At 33.0% G+C, this 19557-nt stretch overlaps 1 protein-coding gene and 1 pseudogene across 1 annotated transcript; both read right to left on the bottom strand.

The window, feature by feature from the left end:
• Nucleotides 1–985: 985 nt before the first annotated feature.
• Nucleotides 986–10082, bottom strand: LOC141818877 (putative LRR receptor-like serine/threonine-protein kinase At1g53430; annotated as a pseudogene).
• A 1722-nt stretch (nt 10083–11804) lies between these two features.
• Nucleotides 11805–19540, bottom strand: LOC141818875 (putative LRR receptor-like serine/threonine-protein kinase At1g53440; the record flags this gene model as incomplete). Its single annotated transcript, XM_074706288.1, is given in 19 exon segments — nt 11805–12282; nt 12954–13104; nt 13401–13638; nt 13756–13966; nt 14104–14222; nt 14333–14473; nt 14551–14743; nt 14891–15264; nt 15382–15431; nt 17685–17723; nt 17804–17866; nt 17961–18026; nt 18126–18197; nt 18298–18369; nt 18471–18542; nt 18623–18694; nt 18787–18858; nt 19290–19361; nt 19469–19540. Coding segments are annotated over 19 exon segments (2524 nt in total), but the record flags the coding sequence as incomplete, so codon positions are not given.
• Between the last annotated feature and the right edge of the window lie 17 nt (nt 19541–19557).

Raw genomic sequence — 19557 nt, 5'->3', positions numbered from 1 at the left:
TACCTAAGTCAATGCTGAAGTCAATACTAAGCTAACAATTAATGATTTTTTTTTAAAAAAAAAAACTCCTTGAGTTTATTTAAATATAATCTTAGTTAATTGATTTTCATATTTATTATGAAGATTGGGACATTAAGGTAAATGCCATTATTCCAATCATTCTCTTTCGGCCCACATGCTTTGTCCACTCTTAACATCATCTGTAATTGAGGTTAACACTTGGACGTCGATAGAAGGACTTCTCTAATATCTCAATGTTTATCTACTAATTATTTCGATAAGATAGATATTCTAAATGATAATTATTCAAACATTTCGAAATTACAATGGCAAAACTTTGAGTTTTCTGAATGTTAATTCCAATAGCAAATTAAACAGTAAACTTGAAAAATTGCAAGAATTTCGTAAGAGAGATCAAGACAATAAATCTCAGGAGGTGAGTGGGCTGTAGCTGCAGTTGGAGAAAAAAAAAGAGTCAATTCAGGGAGGAAAAATAATAATTTTAACAGATAAATCTGTCCAACTAATTAAATAAAAAATTGAAGATCAATTCTGTCCAAAATAAAGGAAATGAATGAAACTATTTTCAAAATATGACATCAATTCTATCAATTTAACGAGTTCTATTGACATTCAACAGTGATGCATTCAAAGCATGGATAGCTCTGTGCTAACAACCTACCGAACGAACTGTTAACTAAGTTGACTTCTTAGCTCACGGTTTTGTATTTTTTTTCTTCTAAATTATGATTTTTATTCTTTTAAATCTTTAAACATGTGAATTAATTATTTATTAAAAAAATAATTACTAGGCGCTTTGTGACACCATTTAATACTGAGAAATGATAGCATACAAAACTTAAGTGTACAGGCTTTACTGAGTTTTATAGTTACAGTTTTCTAGAGCTGAATTTACTTAAAATGATTGCAATTATCCTAAAGGATAAAAAATAACACATTTCTTTATAAGCATTCACATGACTGTTTGTGTTTGAGCGTGATCCCAATGAATTAAGCATCATTTCTTCGCCCTAGCTAATCTGTGTCGTGAAGCAGAGGGTGGCTTGTTTTTGCCTGTGGGTTCTTGCAACTTGATGCTGAGATAGAGGAACCACTCGATGGACCATCGACGGAGCTCTGTGTTTGGCTGTCATGGGAGATGTTCGCCAAAGCTTTGAACCTGATCACGTTATTAACTGTAGAAGCTGCTCGACTTACCGGCATGACCTTCACCGGCATCTTGCCTTCAAGCATGCTTATCACGGATGACATTGCAGGCCTGAGCGTTGGGGAGGGGTTGGTGCAAACAAGAGACAGTTCCAGCATTTGCAGTGCTTCCTCCTTTGAGTAGTTGGACCCAAGGCTTTGGTCAACTAATTCAAGCAAATTTCCCTGCTCTTGCAAAACATAAGCCTGGAGAATGGAATAGCTTATTGAGATCCAGTAAGATTCAATAACAGAACAGTCTATTGTTTAGTAGATTTTTTTTTTCTAATGCAGAAACTAATTCTAAATATTTGTTTTATTACTCTTTTCAACTCTTGAAGTCTATTTTCTAAAACATGAAAAATGTTCTAAGAAGATTTTTCTAACCAAACTCACCCTACAGAGCAAATTTGGTTATGATTAAGAAATAGTGATCTATCAGAAAAATTCTCACATCAATGAAAAGAAAAGAAAAACTCCCTTACCCAATCAAGAAGATAAACAAATTCCTCCTTGGGCTTATAATTAGTGTTGCTTATTCCGCTGACAATTTCTAGTGTAACCACCCCAAAACTGTATACATCTGCTTTGTCTGTCAAGTAACCTCTCATTGCATACTCTGGAGCCATGTAACCTCTGCAAGAGTTAACAAAGTTTATATAAGGTTACATTCCACAAACAATGATTTTGCTAATTCAGATCAACATATACAACTCAATATGATATCTTCATTTAAAAAATGTAACTCTCTCAATGAACCTATGTCATTAAATTCCATTATCAACATATGATATGCGTATTTTCTTAATTTAATTGCATACACTAGATATTTCATCTTGAACATGATGCTAATTAGATAAATGTTGGATTAGTTCTTCAAATATGCATTTTATTAAAAAGTAATACAATGAATAAATCAATAATGCAACTTACACTGTCCCTGCTATTGCTGTGCTGATATGAGTGTTTCCTTCTTCATCGAGTCTGGCCAAACCAAAGTCGGAAATTTTTGCATTCAAATCTTTATCTAGTAGAATGTTTGTCGCCTTGATGTCTCGGTGAACAATCTTCAGCCTTGACTCCTCGTGAAGATATGACAATCCTTTCGCTATCCCAATGCAAATATTGCGTCTTGTTTGCCATTGCAGATTGAGGCGATAGTTCGGTGGACCTATAAAATCCCATATTTAGCATAGTATCTTTTACAAATGGTATATGAAGTAAATGTTCGAGATGGAACCAAGAGCACATTTTCAACAATCTGTTTGTGCACATACCAAATAAAGCACGAGCAAGAGAATTATTCTCCATGTATTCGTAAATAAGCAACAATTGATTTCCTTCTATACAACAACCGTATAGCTTCACTAGATTTGGATGTTGTAAAGCTGATATCATTCCTATTTCATTGACAAATTCACGGTTCCCTTGCCTAGATTTGGCAGAAAGTTGCTTGACAGCTATCATGGAATCATCTGACAGTACACCCTGAGATAGTCATAATTAAAACTGTGATATTGCAAATAATTTAAAGTTGAAATACAACAAGAGAAAACAATGCATTTGTCACAATTTAGATTAATAAAAAAAATACAATTTGCAGACACATTTATACCTTGTACACTGGACCGAACCCGCCTTCACCTATCTTATTTTCAAGATCAAAATTCCTAGTAGCAGCTTTAATCTGTTTCAGAGTAAAGCAGGCAGTTTGCAACTCGAGGCCTTTGAATTCTGCATGATCATTAGTGTTTAACTAAGCAAAGACCCATGAACTACTTTTTCTTTTAATGCATAGTGTTTAATTCGGGACATGCTTATAGAAAATCAAAACTATAGCTTACCATTGTCTAGAGGATCTTTCCTGATGAAGTAAAACCAAACGATGTAGAAGGCAAGAATAAATACCAAACAAGATGTTATAAAAATGCCCACAATGGCCCCAACTGAAAGCTTGCTTTTATGCTTGCAAACATTCTTAAAATCTACAAGAAGCGACATAATTTATTATTATCAAGCAAGATATTAATGGAAAACGAAAAACCATTAATTCAAAAGGACTTACTCGGAGTGATAGAAATGGCTGATATAAGAGGTCCATATACACCGTTCACAGGGATGCTGTTTGTTCCCTTGCCACGCCACTGAAAGTGAATTTCGAGTGTGTCATTAACCCAAGTAGTGAAGTTTTTTATAAGCACCTTGCCAGTTCCATTAGCTTCTTTTGCAATGTTGAAATCCTGTAGAACTTTTTGACCCTGCATTCGTTTAGAGTATTATCTGGTTAACAGATCATGAATTAGCACATAAGAGAAGACTTTTCGAAGGATAGGAGTGTTTAAGTATTTTGAAGGTAACTATTTTGTAGGATAAAACAAGAATGAATTATAGGCCAAAAAATTAGTCACCTGGATTGATACATCAAACAAACGTCTACCCACACTAGCATATGTTTGGTCATCAGTGAGCATAATCTCAGCAAAATGGAGTCTCACTGTGTAATTTCCTTGTTGTAGGCATAGACCATAGTATTTCAGTGAAAGAGGACTAAGCCGAGCTGTCTTGTATAATTCTGGATTACTCATATTTAAGATTGAAGAATTCTCTGCAATAAAAGATTTCCTCTCGTCTCCGATGAAATCTCCAGTATTGCTGTATGCCCATGTTCCATCATTGCTCTCACGATAGGTAGAGTGATCCCCAGTGCCAGATGTATCATCATCATCTTCGAACTCATGCCCGTCAATAGTCACTTTCCTACCACCACAGTTAATGAACAGTTCACAATCTGCAAAATGATGGGAGATAAAATCAAGTGCCAAATATTTATCATTAACTCTATTAACTTGAATTATATCTCAATTTTGTGATAATCCTTTTAAAAGCTTATATACCGACTTCTTGATTTCCCTGAACAAGGAAGATTCTTTCTCAAGCATGAGGGTATCCTGCAAAACCATACAAAACAGAAACGTTTGGTTTGTAATTCCACAATCAGATGCACAATTTCATTAAATTGTTTGCACAGCCCATATTCATCTAGTTTTTTTTCCCATTTGACCCTTTCATTAGAGTTTCTCATCGAATTCTTGAATCCAAAGCATGTGTGTCACAGGTAAAGTTTGGACATTTCTAACCATTACTTTTGTCAATCAATCTCTTTGGGACACTGCATGTTTCATTGAGAAACCAAAACAATGAACTGGATATTTTGATTGGATCAGTTTGGTTTGGTTTAGCGGATTCAAGTTGTAGATGCTCACCCCTACATCTATACAAACTTGAGTGCATACAAAATCTAATCAGAGGTGCGGAGCTAAGAAAAGTGTAAACAATTCAATTAAACTCTTCTTTTGAAGAACATCATCAACATCAGATGTTGCAATATCAAAGTTTCTCAACCACTGAATTGTTGTTGTGTTTCTGCCATCTCTATGGGCTCCTGCTTTATCTAACAAGCTAAACTTAACACCTATGATCTAGTTCGAGGGCAAAAGGTAAGAATTAATATTATAAATTTGATTTAGTCCCATAAAGGAAATTTAACAATTAAGTCATATATATGTCAGAAGACACAATCACATATATGAGATATCTGATCAGTCTCTTTTTGTTTATCTATACACTAAACCTTATCCTTCTGGACCTATGGGGAAAGAACAAGAAGAAAGTATCTAAAGCTTACGAGTTGTCACTTGTAGACGAAAAACTTGAAACAATGTTCCTGCATGCAAAAAGTTAAATTCTTAGTGGTGCAAGTTTAAAGAAGTACTATAAATAGTTCAATAGATAATTATTGAATCTTACACGTGTCGATGACTGGCAGTTTTCTAGTGAAGATTCATTAAAAGAATTATAAGAAACATCCCTGAAATAGAAGACCTTATAAGTTTGATGTTTGTCATGCAAAAGATATACAGTTCTTCTAGTCAGATGGTTAGAGATATAACTGAGAAAAGACATACAAATTAACATTACTTTCCAAAACCCATGGTGGAATGCTTCCACTGAGCTTGTTATTGGTCAGGTACCTAAACATATTAAATGGATGTGAGATCTGCAATATTATTATTGGTGCAGAGTTGTAACTCAACAACAAATAATATCTATAACTGCGACACTTACATATATTGTAAATTTCCTAGTGCATTAAAGTTATCTGGGATTGGCCCAGTCAAGTTGTTAAAGCTTAAATCTCTGAGGAATTAAATTGACAAGTAAAAGCAAGATTAACATCATGTTGATTATTGAACTTGCTAATGAAATTGGTAGAGCTTCCAATGAGAGAAAATCTTACAATTTTTGTAGACGTCTCATCGTTCCAATATAATCAGGAATTTTACCAGAGATTGACAAACTCCTAAGAACCCTATATTAAAAAACAGTCAATAAATTAAGCAAAGATATGTATGTGTATGTTTACCAATATACATAGAGACAGAGAAGCTACTTCACTGATGATATTCTATGGCTAACTTACAATATCTTCAATTCCAACCATATTCTGCACTTGAGGAAACTGTCCATCTCCCCCTTTCCAATCAGTCACCCTCCTAAAATTTCAAATATGTCTTGTAACCACTTCAAGCAGATTGAAATACTAACTAATTGCTCTTACAGCTCAATAATTGATTCCAGTCCAGAGAAGTTGCGAGGAAAAGGACCTTCCATAGATGTCCCTTGCATGTCACTAGCACAATGGTTCAAGTAACGAAATTTAATAATGATTAACATTTGGCCTAGAATAGCAGTGAAGTGATTGACGACTTACAAGCGTTTAAGATTTGTCCAATTACCAATGAAACTTGGTATTCTGCCAGAAATTGGGTTGCCATCTATTCTACTGGAAAAAGAAATGCAAAAAGTTTACTGTTAAATTGCATTGGTTTAAGCAAACATGTTATGCGTTTTTTGAGTTTTACATAAACTTCTTTACACAGCTTAATTTGTGAAGATAAATCATAAACCTTTACTTCCACCGTTTACACTTCAGGAATAATGAGGATTACTATACTTCAATTTTTACCATGGTAATTTGTACGGTTAAATACTAATGACAAAAATCTACATATGAACTTATTAAGTTTGTAGATGAATCTGCAATGCATAGCTTGCTAAGCTTTTATTTACGAATACTAGCTAATGGCAAAATCTTGTCACACAAGTACATTGTTAAGTTTGTAGATGGAATGTTTAACTTGCTCAGCTTTAAGTTTCATTTTTCTGAGCAGGAAAAAAATAATTATATATTGAGAAGATACAAGAGATGTAACATACAAGTCCTCTAACTTCAGGAGATTGCCAAGTGATTCTGGTAATTCTCCTGTCAGATTATTTGATGAAAGCAATCTGTAGCAAACACAAAAGCACGAATCAAATTACATTGCAATTGCATATATATATATATATATATATATATATATATATATATGACAGAGTGCATGTATCCATCTTACAAGCTAGTCAAATTACTGAGGTTGCCAAGGGCTTCAGGAATTGAGCCTTGTAGAAAGTTTGCTTCTAATGTCCTATCGCAAATTAATATGTTTATTTAATCAGTACCATAAAATATTATAGAAGAAAAGAAAAGTATGGCAGAGGACAAAGGAATGTACAGCGATGTGAGTGACGTGATATTTCCAAGCTCTTCAGGGATGCTCCCAGATATCCGATTTCCCAAAAGAGACCTGCAAATCTTTTGTTACAAAAGAACCCTCATGCATATCAGAAAAAGAAATGGAAGAAGTATAGTATAAATTACAGATCGGTGAGGTGGCGAAGAGTTCCCCATTTAGCTGGGATAGTTCCATTCAGATAGTTCCTTGTAAGATCTCTGCTAGATACGATCGAGTGAGCTAGCTATATATGGCTTTATATATATATCATTCACCAAAAACAACAAGGCATTAATTAGTTAATCACTGAATTGTGACTCACAGTGTATCTAAGAAAGTAAGGTCGGCAAACTCAGCCGGCAGCTCTCCAATCAAATTCTGCCCCTTAAGAAGGCTGCAAAAGAAATAAACAAATTTGTCAATTATATTGAACTTTAACACTACGTGGAACCAAAAGTTTACCTAGCTAGGTTTTTTCTTGTCGTCTTTGTCGAAGTTGATTGGCTGACAATGAATCCTAAAATCTTGAGGTATTAGAAAAGGAACCAATTTGTACATTTATATTAATTAATTATTAATAGTCTTATCTTTAATTTTCTCTCAAAGGGCCGGGAGGCCATGAAAGCAAGCTAAGCATGAACTTTCTATGGTACATGCATGTGTCGATGTCATGTGTTGACGCAACTTGTTCTTTGAAAAAGAATGTTCATTATTTGGTTTCAACTTTTAAAAGATTCAATTATATTTAATAAAGCCATACAGAATTAGATTAGAGAAATTCTATGTTAAAAATATAAGTAATATATCCTTGGTGGCATGTTCTTCTTCACTGATTTTAGCCATATATATTATTCTCCTAGCTAGCTAGCTAGCTAAAAATCCTGGGAATTAATTTATCAAAAAAGCTAGCTAGCTGCAAGATTCTTGAAAATGATATTTTTTTGAAATCCATCTCTTTTTAAAAATTTAATATTTAGTCTCTCTCTCTCCTGCCCAATAGTTCATATATATATAATCTACTTATTCAGCTGCAGTGTCATGCTCGATCGTCGTAGTTAATTACGTTGACTTTACTCAATTTATATAATGGTTAATTTTTAATTATGTTGAGATCTAATCGAGAGATATATATAAAAGAAATTATTAAGTAAAAGTGACAAGAAGTACGTAATTAATTAATATAATTAAGAAGCTAAGTAATTGCTCTCACATGGAAGTGACATGACAATTAGCATTGGTTGTGGCGTTGCACATGCCACAAGTGACATTGTTGGCGTAGTTGGTCATGTCGTTCTCTGGTTCTACCCATCCTGGAGCGTTACTACAAGGGCCGTCCACATCGAAGTTCCACTTCTTGTTCAACTTGGACCCAATGGTTCGTAGAACTTCAACTGTAAATTAAATTAAATTCAATTAAATAATCCACAATATAATTATATTGTTCCAAGCTATATATATATATATATATATATAATTGACAGTAGTTAATTTGTAATTGTAGATTTAAAATTTTAAAATAGATGAGAGATTGCATGGCACTACAAACTAGTCCACCATTAGGTCACAGTATAGTAGAATATATATTAATATATGCTGAAATGATATAAATAATTAAGCATGCATGCCAATTTGACCTATCGTCTACTTTATTTTTTTAATTATTAAATTCAAGCGTCCATTTTTTAATTAAAATGCCCTTTTTTTTTCTTTAATTGCACCACTGTCTTAATTTCTTTGTTCAATATAATCAGCAGTCGCTTGAACAGGCCCAGCCTTATATATATATATATATATATATATAAAATCAAAATTACAACTAATTCGGTTAAAGATCAGAATTTAATTCAAATCTATAAAACGACACACTATTAGAAAGTGGTTCGAATGGAAAGGGTTTAGTTCGTTACTCGATCTCACTTTAGAAAACAAAGAATAGTTTGATGTTTAATAAGGGGGCCGGGGTACGAGGATATATTAATAGCCATGAGCAAATTAAAAATAAATAAATAAATTGGATAATAAGTTAAAATCTTAATTCGACTATGAATAAAGACTAAGACTAGCTAGTATAAAAGATAAGAACATACAAGAGGGTGGTTGGGCTCAAAGAGACTTGAGATGATATATATGACTGACTGAGTCAACTATTTAATTGAATAAAATGGAGATTTATACCTAAACAACCACTAAGCAAATAATCAATTTGTGCTTATCTATGCATTTGAAGAAGTTTGAGACAGAGCTAACAATAATAAACACTACCTCATCATAATATATATCTAAAAATTAATAAATAAAAAAAGGAGATAAAGTCTGGACTCATTTATAAAAATAATTTATTTTAAAAATTATTAATTTTTATATATATAAAGAGTTTTAAGTTAAATCTAATTGTATAAGTTTCAAAAATATATCTATTTTTTTTATTAAGTCAGATGATGATGAGATATTAATTTATTTATTACATGATCAACAGTGACTCTAATTATCACCCTTCATTAATTTCCAACATTCAAAAGTGAATTATATTGTGGCGTCCGAGCCTTGCATGCATACATACTATGATCTCCTAGTCGTCACTGTCATTATTCCCCGAGCAAAAGTTCAACTGATTGATTTTTGTAATATTAAACAGTCTGAAAATATCAACATATATATTTTTGAACCATGCGGGAAAAAAATTCCAAGTGTACTAATGGAGGAAACGCACATCAAAAGAAAAAAAGAAGATCTTTTTTTCTAAGAATCCATCAGTTTTTTTTTTAACTTTTAGGGATATATTACAGAGAAGAGAATGTTGTGTCAAAATATTAGGGAAAGCATTAGAATCCCCAAAATGTCACAGAAAAGAAGAGAAATATGCAGTAGAAGAGAGAAGGAGCTAGTCTTTATCTTTAAGACTCCGGACATTAACAATCAAAAACCCTTTTAATCAAACCGAAGGAGAAGAACAAGGCTAATTAAGATCTGAAAAACCTCTAATAAATCCTTAAACGAAAAACCAACAAAACAAAACAAAAAAAAAGAGGAAGAAATCAGAGTCAAGGCAGTGCGGTGATTTACCTTCAGACTCAACCAGTGTCTGGGCTCTGCATCTGAGGTCCAAGAAGGAACTCAAAGCCAAGAGCAAAGAGGAGAGGACGAGGAGACGATGAGGGCTAAGTTTAAACAGAGTTGCCGCTCTGATATCTCTCATCTCAACAATTCCTCGACGAGAACAAGATGGAGAATTGAGAAAGAGAAAGGACAGATGGAAGGTATTTATAGGGAGATTGTAGGGACTGATTTTAGTGTGCTTATATATATATAGATTGAAGCAAATAGAATAAAAAAACATTTTCTTTTTTTTATTTATCCTTTTTTTTTACGTGTTAAAAAAGCAGTAAAAATGTATACAATTAAAAAAAAAAAACACTCAGCGAAATCTACTCTTAAAAAATAATAATCTATAATGACATATAGAAATTGCATTTCTTATTTATTGATTTATTTTAGGTTGTTTTTTAAATTTTCCTAAGAAATAGTTAAAGGCCACGTGTCAATCAAATAATGCGTCATATGTCAATTGGAGAAAAAAATTATGTGTTTGATTAAGTAATACCTGAGTAACTCGTTTACTTTAGAATTAGAAGTCCTTGATAGTTGATCCTGATGGGCCGGGCCCTGGTGGACAATGGCCTGCCTACTGAAAATAGGGGGAAAAAAACTAAGGTATTTAAATTTTTTAACAACTTTTTTTTAAATTACCGTTTAAAATTTTATTAATTTTAAAATGTCATTTATGATTTTTATTTTGTTAGTAAAATGCTCTTAGGATAAAATATATTTGTTGCCTTTTAAGTTACTATCTAAATTATTCACTAATCCTAAAATAATATTTTAGAGTAATTTAATATTAATAAAATAGTATTTTAAAATTATCAAATTTTAAAAATATCTGAGAAATTACCCTACCGAAGTCAATGCTAAGCTAACAATTAATGATTTTTTTAAAAAAAAATAAAACTCCTTCAGTTTATTTAAATATAATCTTAGTTAATTGATGAAAATATATTTATTATGAAGATTGGGACACTAAGGTATTGTTCCAATCAGTCTCTTTCGACCCACATGCCTTTGCCCATTTTTAGCATCAGTCATCTTTAATGAGGTTAACATTTTTTACTCTTATTTTGTTTGACTTGTTCAATGACTTGGACGTCTGATAGAAGGACTTTTCTAATATCTCAATGTTTGTCTACTAATTATTTCGATAAGATAGATATTCTAAATGATAATTATTCAAATATTTCAAAATTACAATGGCAAAACTTTGAGTTTTCTGAATGTTAATTCCAATAGCAAACACTAAACTTGAAAATTTGCAAGAATTTAGTAAGAGAGATCAAGTAAGACAATAAATCAATTGTCAGGAGGTGAGTGGACTGTAGCTGCAGTTGGAGAAAAAAAAAGAGTCAATTCAGGGAGGAAAAATAATAATTTTAAAAATTGAGGTCAATAAATCTGTCCAACTAATTAAATAAAATATTGAAGATTTATTTTGTCCAAAATAAAGGGAATGAATGAAACTATTGTCAAAATAAAAAAATCCAAAAAAAATGACATCAATTCTGTTAATTTAACGAGTTCTATTGACATTCAACAGTGATGCATTCAAAGCATAGATAGCTCTGAGCTAACTACCAACCAATACCAGATAACTAATTTGACTTGATGTCACGGTTTTGTTTTTTTTTCCTTCTTTCTTGGTAGTTTCTGTTTGGGCACCAATAATCAAATCAAAAGGAGTAATTTTTTTCTTCTAAATTATGTTTTTTATTCTTTTAAATCTTTAAACATGTGAATCAATTATTTATTAAAAAAATAATTACTAGGCGCTTTGTGACACCATTTAATACTGCGAAATGATAGCATAAAAAACTTAAGCGTACAGGCTTTACTGAGTTTTATAGTTGCAGTTTTCTAGGGCTGAATTTACTTAAATGATTGCAATTATCCTAAAGGATAAAAAATAACACATTTCTTTATAAGCATTCACATGACTGTTTGAGCGTGATCCCAATGAATTAAGCATCATTTCTTCGCCCTAATCTGTGTAGTCAAGCAGAGGGTGGCTTGTTTTTGCCAGTGAGTTCTTGCCACTTGACGCTGAGATAGAGGAATCAATCGATGGGCCATTGATGGAGCTCTGTGTTTGGCTGTCATGGGAGATGTTCGCCAAAGCTTTGAACCTCACGTTATCAACTGTAGAAGCTGCTCGATTTACCGGCATGACCTTCACCGGCATCTTGCCTTCAAGCATGCTTATCACAGATGACATTGCAGGCCTGAGCGTTGGGGAGGGGTTGGTGCAAACAAGAGACAGTTCCAGCATTTGCAGTGCTTCCTCCTTTGAGTAGTTGGACCCAAGGCTTTGGTCAACCAATTCAAGCAAATTTCCCTGCTCTTGCAAAACATAAGCCTGGAGAATAGAATAGCTTATTGAGATCCAGTAAGATTCAATAACAGAACAGTCTATTGTTTAGTAGATTTTTTTTTTCCTTGTTTTGAAAAAGAAATGAGAAGATGCCAATTAGAATTTGTACACCTGTATCAAATAATCTAGATGAAAAGAAGCCCAAGTTTAATGGAAATGATAATGAGAACGCAGCATAGAAACGAGTTTCTAAAAAGAGGGAAAAGTTAAGAAGCAAGAAAGATTTGTATAACTGCATTGACTTGCACATTGTTTGATACAGCTGCAACCATGGGTAATTAGATGCCTAATTGACCAAAGGAAATTAAATGAGAGACTAATTATGAGCATGTCTGTCCAAAAATTGCAAAAAATAAAATAGTTGTAGTGTTTGAACACTAAATCATTTTATATATTCATAAATAGTTTGGTTCAAACTATCTGTCTGATTACGGATTACCTTGCAATTATTTTATACTAATGCAGGAACTAATTCTAAATATTTGTTTTATTACTCTTTTCAACTCTTGAAGTCTATTTTCTAAAACATGAAAAATGTTCTAAGAAGATTTTTCTAACCAAACTCACCCTACAGAGCAAATTTGGTTATGATTAAGAAATAGTGATCTATCAGAAAAATTCTCACATCAATGAAAAGAAAAGAAAAACTCCCTTACCCAATCAAGAAGATAAACAAATTCCTCCTTGGGCCTATAATTAGTGTTGCTTATTCCGCTGACAATTTCTAGTGTCACCACCCCAAAACTGTATACATCTGCTTTGTCTGTCAAGTAACCTCTCATTGCATACTCTGGAGCCATGTAACCTCTGCAAGAGTTACAAAGTTTACATAAGGTTACGTTGCACAAACAATGCTTTTGCTAATTCAGATCAATATATATAACTCAATATGATGTATTCATTTCAAAAATGTAACTCTCTCAATGAACCTATGTCATTAAATTCCATTATCAACATATGATATGCGTATTTTCTTAATTTAATTGCATACACTAGATATTTCATCTTGAACATGATGCTAGTTAGATAAATGTTGGATTAGTTCTTCAAATATGCATTTTATTAAAAAGTAATACAATGAATAAATCAATAATGCAACTCACACTGTCCCTGCTATTCTTGTGCTGATATGAGTGTTTTCTTCTTCATCGAGTCTGGCCAAACCAAAGTCGGAAATTTTTGCATTCAGATCTTTATCTAGTAGAATGTTTGTCGCCTTGATGTCTCGGTGAACAATCTTCAGCCTTGACTCCTCGTGAAGATATGACAATCCTCTCGCTATCCCTATGCAAATATTGCGTCTTGTTTGCCATCGCAGATTGAGGCGATATTTCGGTGGACCTATAAAAACCCAGATTTAGCCTAGTATCTTTTACAAATGATTTATGAAGTAAATGTTAGAGATGGAACCAAGAGCACTTTTCAACAATCTATTTGTGCAAGTAGATAAGCACATACCAAATAAAGCACGAGCAAGAGAATTATTCTCCATGTATTCGTAGATAAGCAACAATTGATTTCCTTCTATACAACAACCATAGAGCTTCACGAGATTTGGATGTTGTAAAGCTGATATCATTCCTATTTCATTAACAAATTCACGGTTCCCTTGCCTAGATTTGGCAGAAAGTTGCTTAACAGCTATCATGGAATCATCTGATAGTACACCCTGAGAAAGTCATAATTAAAAATAACCACTATACGTAATATTCAAATAATTTAAAGTTGAAATACAACAAAAGAAAACAATGCATTTGTCACAATTTAGATTAATAAAAAAATTACAATTTGCAAACGCATTTATACCTTGTACACTGGACCGAACCCGCCTTCACCTATCTTATTTTCAGGATCAAAATTCCTAGTAGCAGCTTTAATCTGTTTCAGAGTAAAGTAACCAGTTTGCAACTCGAGGCCTTTGAGTTCTGCATGATCGTTAGTGTTTAACTAAGCAAAGACCCATGAACTACTTTTTCTTTTAATGCATAGTCTTTAATTCGGGACATGCTTATAGAAAATTAAAACTATAGCTTACCATTGTCTCGAGGATCTTTCCTGATGAAGTAAAACCAAATGATATAGAAGGCAAGAAGAAGTACCAAACAAGATGCTATAACAATGCCCACAATGACCCCAACAGAAAGCTTGCTTTTATCCTTGCAAACAGCCTTAAAATCTACAAGAAGCAACATAATGTATTATTATCAAGCAAGATATTAATGGAAAACGGAAAACCATTTCAAAAGGACTTACTCGGAGTGATAGAAATGGCTGAGATAAGAGGTCCATACACACTTCTCACAGGGATGCTGTTTGTTCCCTTGCCACGCCATTGAAAGTGAATTTCGAGTGTGTCATTAACCCAAGTAGTGAAGTTTTTTATAAGCACCTTGCCAGTTCCATTAGCTTCTTTTGCAATGTTGAAATCCCACAGAACTTTTTGACCCTGCATTCGTTTAGAGCATTGTCTGGTTAATAGATGAATTAGCACATAATAGAAGATTTTTCAAAGGATAGGACTGTTTAAGTATTATGAACGCAACTATTTTGTAGGATAAAACAAGAATGAATTATAGGCCAAAAAATTAATCACCTGAATTGATACATCAAACAAACGTCTACCCACACTAGCATATGTTTGGTCATCAGTGAGCATAATTTCAGCAAAATGGAGTCTCACTGTGTAATTTCCTTGCTGTAGGCATAAACCATAGTATTTCATGGAAAGAGGACTAAGCCGAGCTGTCATGTATAATTCTGGATTACTCATATTTAGGATTGAAGAATTCTCTGCGATAAAAGATGTGTGCTCATATCCGATAAAGTCTCCAGTATTGCTGTATGCCCATGCTCCATTGTTGCTCTCACGATAGGTTGAGTGATCCCTTCTGCCCAATGAATCATCTTGGTATTCATGCCCGTCAATAGTCACTTTATTACCACCACAGTTAATGAACAACTCACAATCTGCAAAACGATGGGAGACAGAATCATGTGAAATCAATGTCAATATTTGTCATCAACTCTATTAACTTTAATTATATCTCAATTTTGTGGTAATCTTTTAAAAGCTTATATACCAACTTTTTGATTTCCCTGAACAAGGAAGATTCTTTCTTAAGCATGAGGGTATCCTGCAAAACAATACAAAACAGAAACGTTTGGTGTGTAATTCCACAATCAGATCGCACAATTTCATTAAATTGTTTGCACAGCCCAAATTCATCTAGTTTTTTTTTTTTCCCCATTTGACCCTTTCATTAAAGTTTCTCATCGAATTCTTGAATCCAAAGCATGTGTGTCACAGGTAAAGTTTGGACATTTCTAACCATTACTTTTGTCAATCAATCTCTTTGGGACACTGCATGTTTCATTGAGAAGAGGTATTTAGAAATAAAATATAATAAATTTTTTGAAAAGCTAAATACCATTAAATATTCATGCTAAGTAGGGTCAAAATGTTGATATACCCACACGTTTGGAAGAAATGGGCTACACTAAAGCCAAGAGGTTAAGGGGGCAAATGAAGAAAGATAGAAGTATAGGAGAAATTACGATACTTAATGCTGCAAACTAAAGTTTATAAAACATAAAACAAAAATCAACATGTAGCGAGGGATGAGGTAGAGTTATTTTGATAAAAAGAGAACCATTACACCCGTATGTAGATGATTTCAATAAAGCCCCTAAGTACATAATACTTTATATGGGACAAAACTCTTACATAACATGTATACATATTAACTCTATCATTATTTCTTGCGAAAGTGCATGGACAATGAAAAATTAGTGTTTAGTTTTTAAAACAAAATATGAAAATCCCACTAATAAAACTGATAGGACATTAGATGATTAAGACGACATGCAACATTAGTGCAGCAAATAAGAGATACTGTTTTAGTTAAATTTTAAGCCGAATAGTAATTATGAATTTAATTTTGGTTTTATTTAATTTGAATAAAAAATTGTAACAATAATGGTATATCAATATAAGATAAAATAAAACCTTTCTCAGCAAAGTTTTTATTGAAATAACAATAAAAGTATTATAACTTAAAGTTTATGTTTTTGCAATGAACACAAAAAGACAATAAGATTAAAATACATATTAATTAATAAACTATGACAATTTACCAAATTACCGCACTTAACTTTTTAAAAATACTTACAAAGTGCGTCCAACTTTTAAATTTAGTAAAGGACAGATTTAGTTTCCAAAATACCCTCTTAGCAGCCTTGGCCTTTGGCTAATAAGATTTCACAGTTAGGAGGCCACAACAAATTGCAACTAGGAGATCGCGACCAACAATCACAATGATCGATCGCCTATCACAGCTAGGCTGCAAAAACACAATCATTGGTTGTGAACAACAATAAACCATGGCCTCCTAGTCGCAAAATCACAACCAAGTCTAGGCCGCGCTACGAGGTGGCAATGGCCAGCATGAACTTGACTGCAATTTCATGACTAGAAGAGCTAGGAGGTAGCGATTCACAGCCAAGAGGTCGATGGCTACCCAGCCTCAATTTCACAATTAGGAGGTCTCAATCGACTGCATTTTTGCAACCTAGCCATGATTTTGCAGCCATCAAAATAGTGCCATCGGGTGATAAGAGGACTTATTTTTTATTATCTTATATTTTTTAAGGAGAACGGTAAATATGAAAGTTGAGTGTGCTTCTTAGGTATTTTTGAAAGTTGAATGCACCTTTCCATAAATTGCCCAGTAAACTAACTTCGAGCTATATGTACCATTATAACTACACATGCATACATATAGATACATACAACAAGAAAATAACCTTAACAGTTCACAGTTCGATTTATTTGTGTAGGTTAAAACCTAAACTGAACTATAACATATAAGTATACCTAGCTTGCAAATAGAAACCAAAGCAATGAACTGGATATTTTGATTGGATCAGTTTGGTTGGGTTTAGCGGATTCAAGTTGTAGAGGCTCACCCCTACATCTATACAAACTTTAGTGCATACAAAATCTTCAATAAGAGGTGGAGCTAAGAAAAGTGTAAACAATTCAATTAAACTCTTCTTTTGAAGAACATCATCAACATCAGATGTTGCAATATCGAAGTTTCTCAACCACTGAATTGTTGTTGTGTTTCTGTCATCTCTATGGGCTCCTGCTTTGTCTAACAATCTAAATTTACCACCTATGATCTAGTTTGAGGCCAAAAGGTAAGAATTAATATTATAAATTTGATTTAGTCCCATAAAGGAAATTTAGCAATTAAGTCTTATATATGTCAGAAGACACAATCACATATATGGGATATATGATTAGTCTCTTTTTGTTTATCTATACACTAAACCTTATCCTTCTTGACCTATGGGGAAAGAACAATAAGAAAGTATCTAAAGCTTACGAGTTGTCACTTGTAGACGAAAAACTTGAAACAATGTTCCTGCATGCAAAAAGTTAAATTCTTAGTGGTGCAAGTTTAAAGAACTATAAACAGTTTAATAGATAATTATTGAATCTTACACTCCATCTTGTGGCCTGCAGGATGTTGGTGGAGATTCATTAAAAGAATTATAAGAAACATCCCTGAAATAGAAGACCTTATAAGCTTGATGTTTGTCATGCAAAAGATAGTTCTTCTAGTCAGATGGATTAGAGATATAACTGAGAAAAGACATACATATTCTTGTTACGTGTCCAAATCCATGATGGAATGCTTCCACTGAGCTTGTTATTGGTCAGGTACCTAAACAGATTAAATGGATGTGAGATCTGTAATATCATTACAGGTGCAGCAGATCGTTGCAACTCAACAAGAAATAATATCTATAACTGCAACACTTACATAAAATCTAAGTCATTTAGTTCACCAAAGCTACTTGGGATTTGCCCGGTCAAGTTATTGAAGCTTAAATCTCTGAGGAATTAAATTGGCAAGCAAAAGCAAGATTAATATCATGTTGTTTATTGAACTTGCTTATAAAAATGGTGGAACTTCCAATGAGAGAAAATCTTACAAAATTTTTAGTGCTGTCATCCTTCTTATATAAGGAGGAATTTCACCGGATATTGACAGGTTCCTAAGAACCCTATATAAAATAACAGACAATAAAGCAAAGATACGTATATGCATACCAATATACATAGAGTGGGAAGCTACTTCACTGATGATAGTTTGTGGCTAACTTACAATTCTTCCATTCGAGTCATATTCTGCAGTGGAGGAAACTGTCCATCTCCGCTTTTCCAGTCAGTCACCCTCCTGGATTTGCAGCAAATAAATTTTTAAATATGTCTTGTAACCACTTCAAGCAGATTGAAATACTAACTAATTGTTCTTACAGCTGAGTAATCAATTCCAGTCTGGAGAAGCTATCAGGAAACGGGCCTTCCATAGATGTCCCTTGCATGTCACTAGTGCACATGGTTCAAGTATCCAACTTGTTCATAACGAAATTTATTAATGATTAACATTTGGTCTAGAATAGCAGTGATTGACAACTTACAAGCGAGTAAGATTTGTCCAATTGCTGATGAAACTTGGTATTCTGCCAGAGATTGGGTTGCCATCTATTCTACTGGAAAAAGAAATGCAAAAAGTTTACTGTTAAATTTCATTGGTTCAAGCAAACATGTTATGTGTTTTTTGAGCTTTACATAAACTTCTTTACACAGCTTAATTTGTGAAGATAAATCATAAACCTTTACTTCCACCGTTTACACTTCAGGAATAATGAGGATTACTATACTTCAATTTTTACCATGGTAATTTGTTAGTTTTAATCAATAAGGTTAAATACTAATGACAAAAATCTACATATTAACTTATTAATACTAGATGACAAATAGCTTGCTAAGCTTTTATTTACACATGCTAATGGCAAAATCTTGTCACACAAGTACATTGTTAAGTTTGTAGATGGAATGTTTAACTTGCTCAGCTTAAGTTTTATATTTCTGAGCAGAAAAAAAAATTATATATTGAGAAGATACAAGAGATGTAACATACAAGTCCTCTAAATTCAGGAGATTGCCAAGTGATTCTGGTAATTCCCCTGTCAGATTATTTGATGAAAGCAATCTGTAGCAAACACAAATGCACGAATCAAATTACATTGCATGCATGCATATATATATATATATATATATATATCAAAACTAGTGACAGAGTGCATGTATCCATCTTACAAGCGAGTCAAATTACTGAGGTTGCCAAGGGTTTCAGGAATTGAGCCTTCTAGAAAGTTTGCTTCTAATGTCCTATCGCAAATTATATA

This window comes from Curcuma longa, unplaced genomic scaffold (genome assembly GCF_044706935.1).
Source record: "Curcuma longa cultivar G26 ecotype Majalengka, Jawa Barat unplaced genomic scaffold, ITB_CL_G26_1.1 contig_26413, whole genome shotgun sequence".
In the NCBI taxonomy this organism is placed as follows: domain Eukaryota; kingdom Viridiplantae; phylum Streptophyta; class Magnoliopsida; order Zingiberales; family Zingiberaceae; genus Curcuma; species Curcuma longa.
This window is presented reverse-complemented; position numbering and strand designations above follow the sequence as displayed.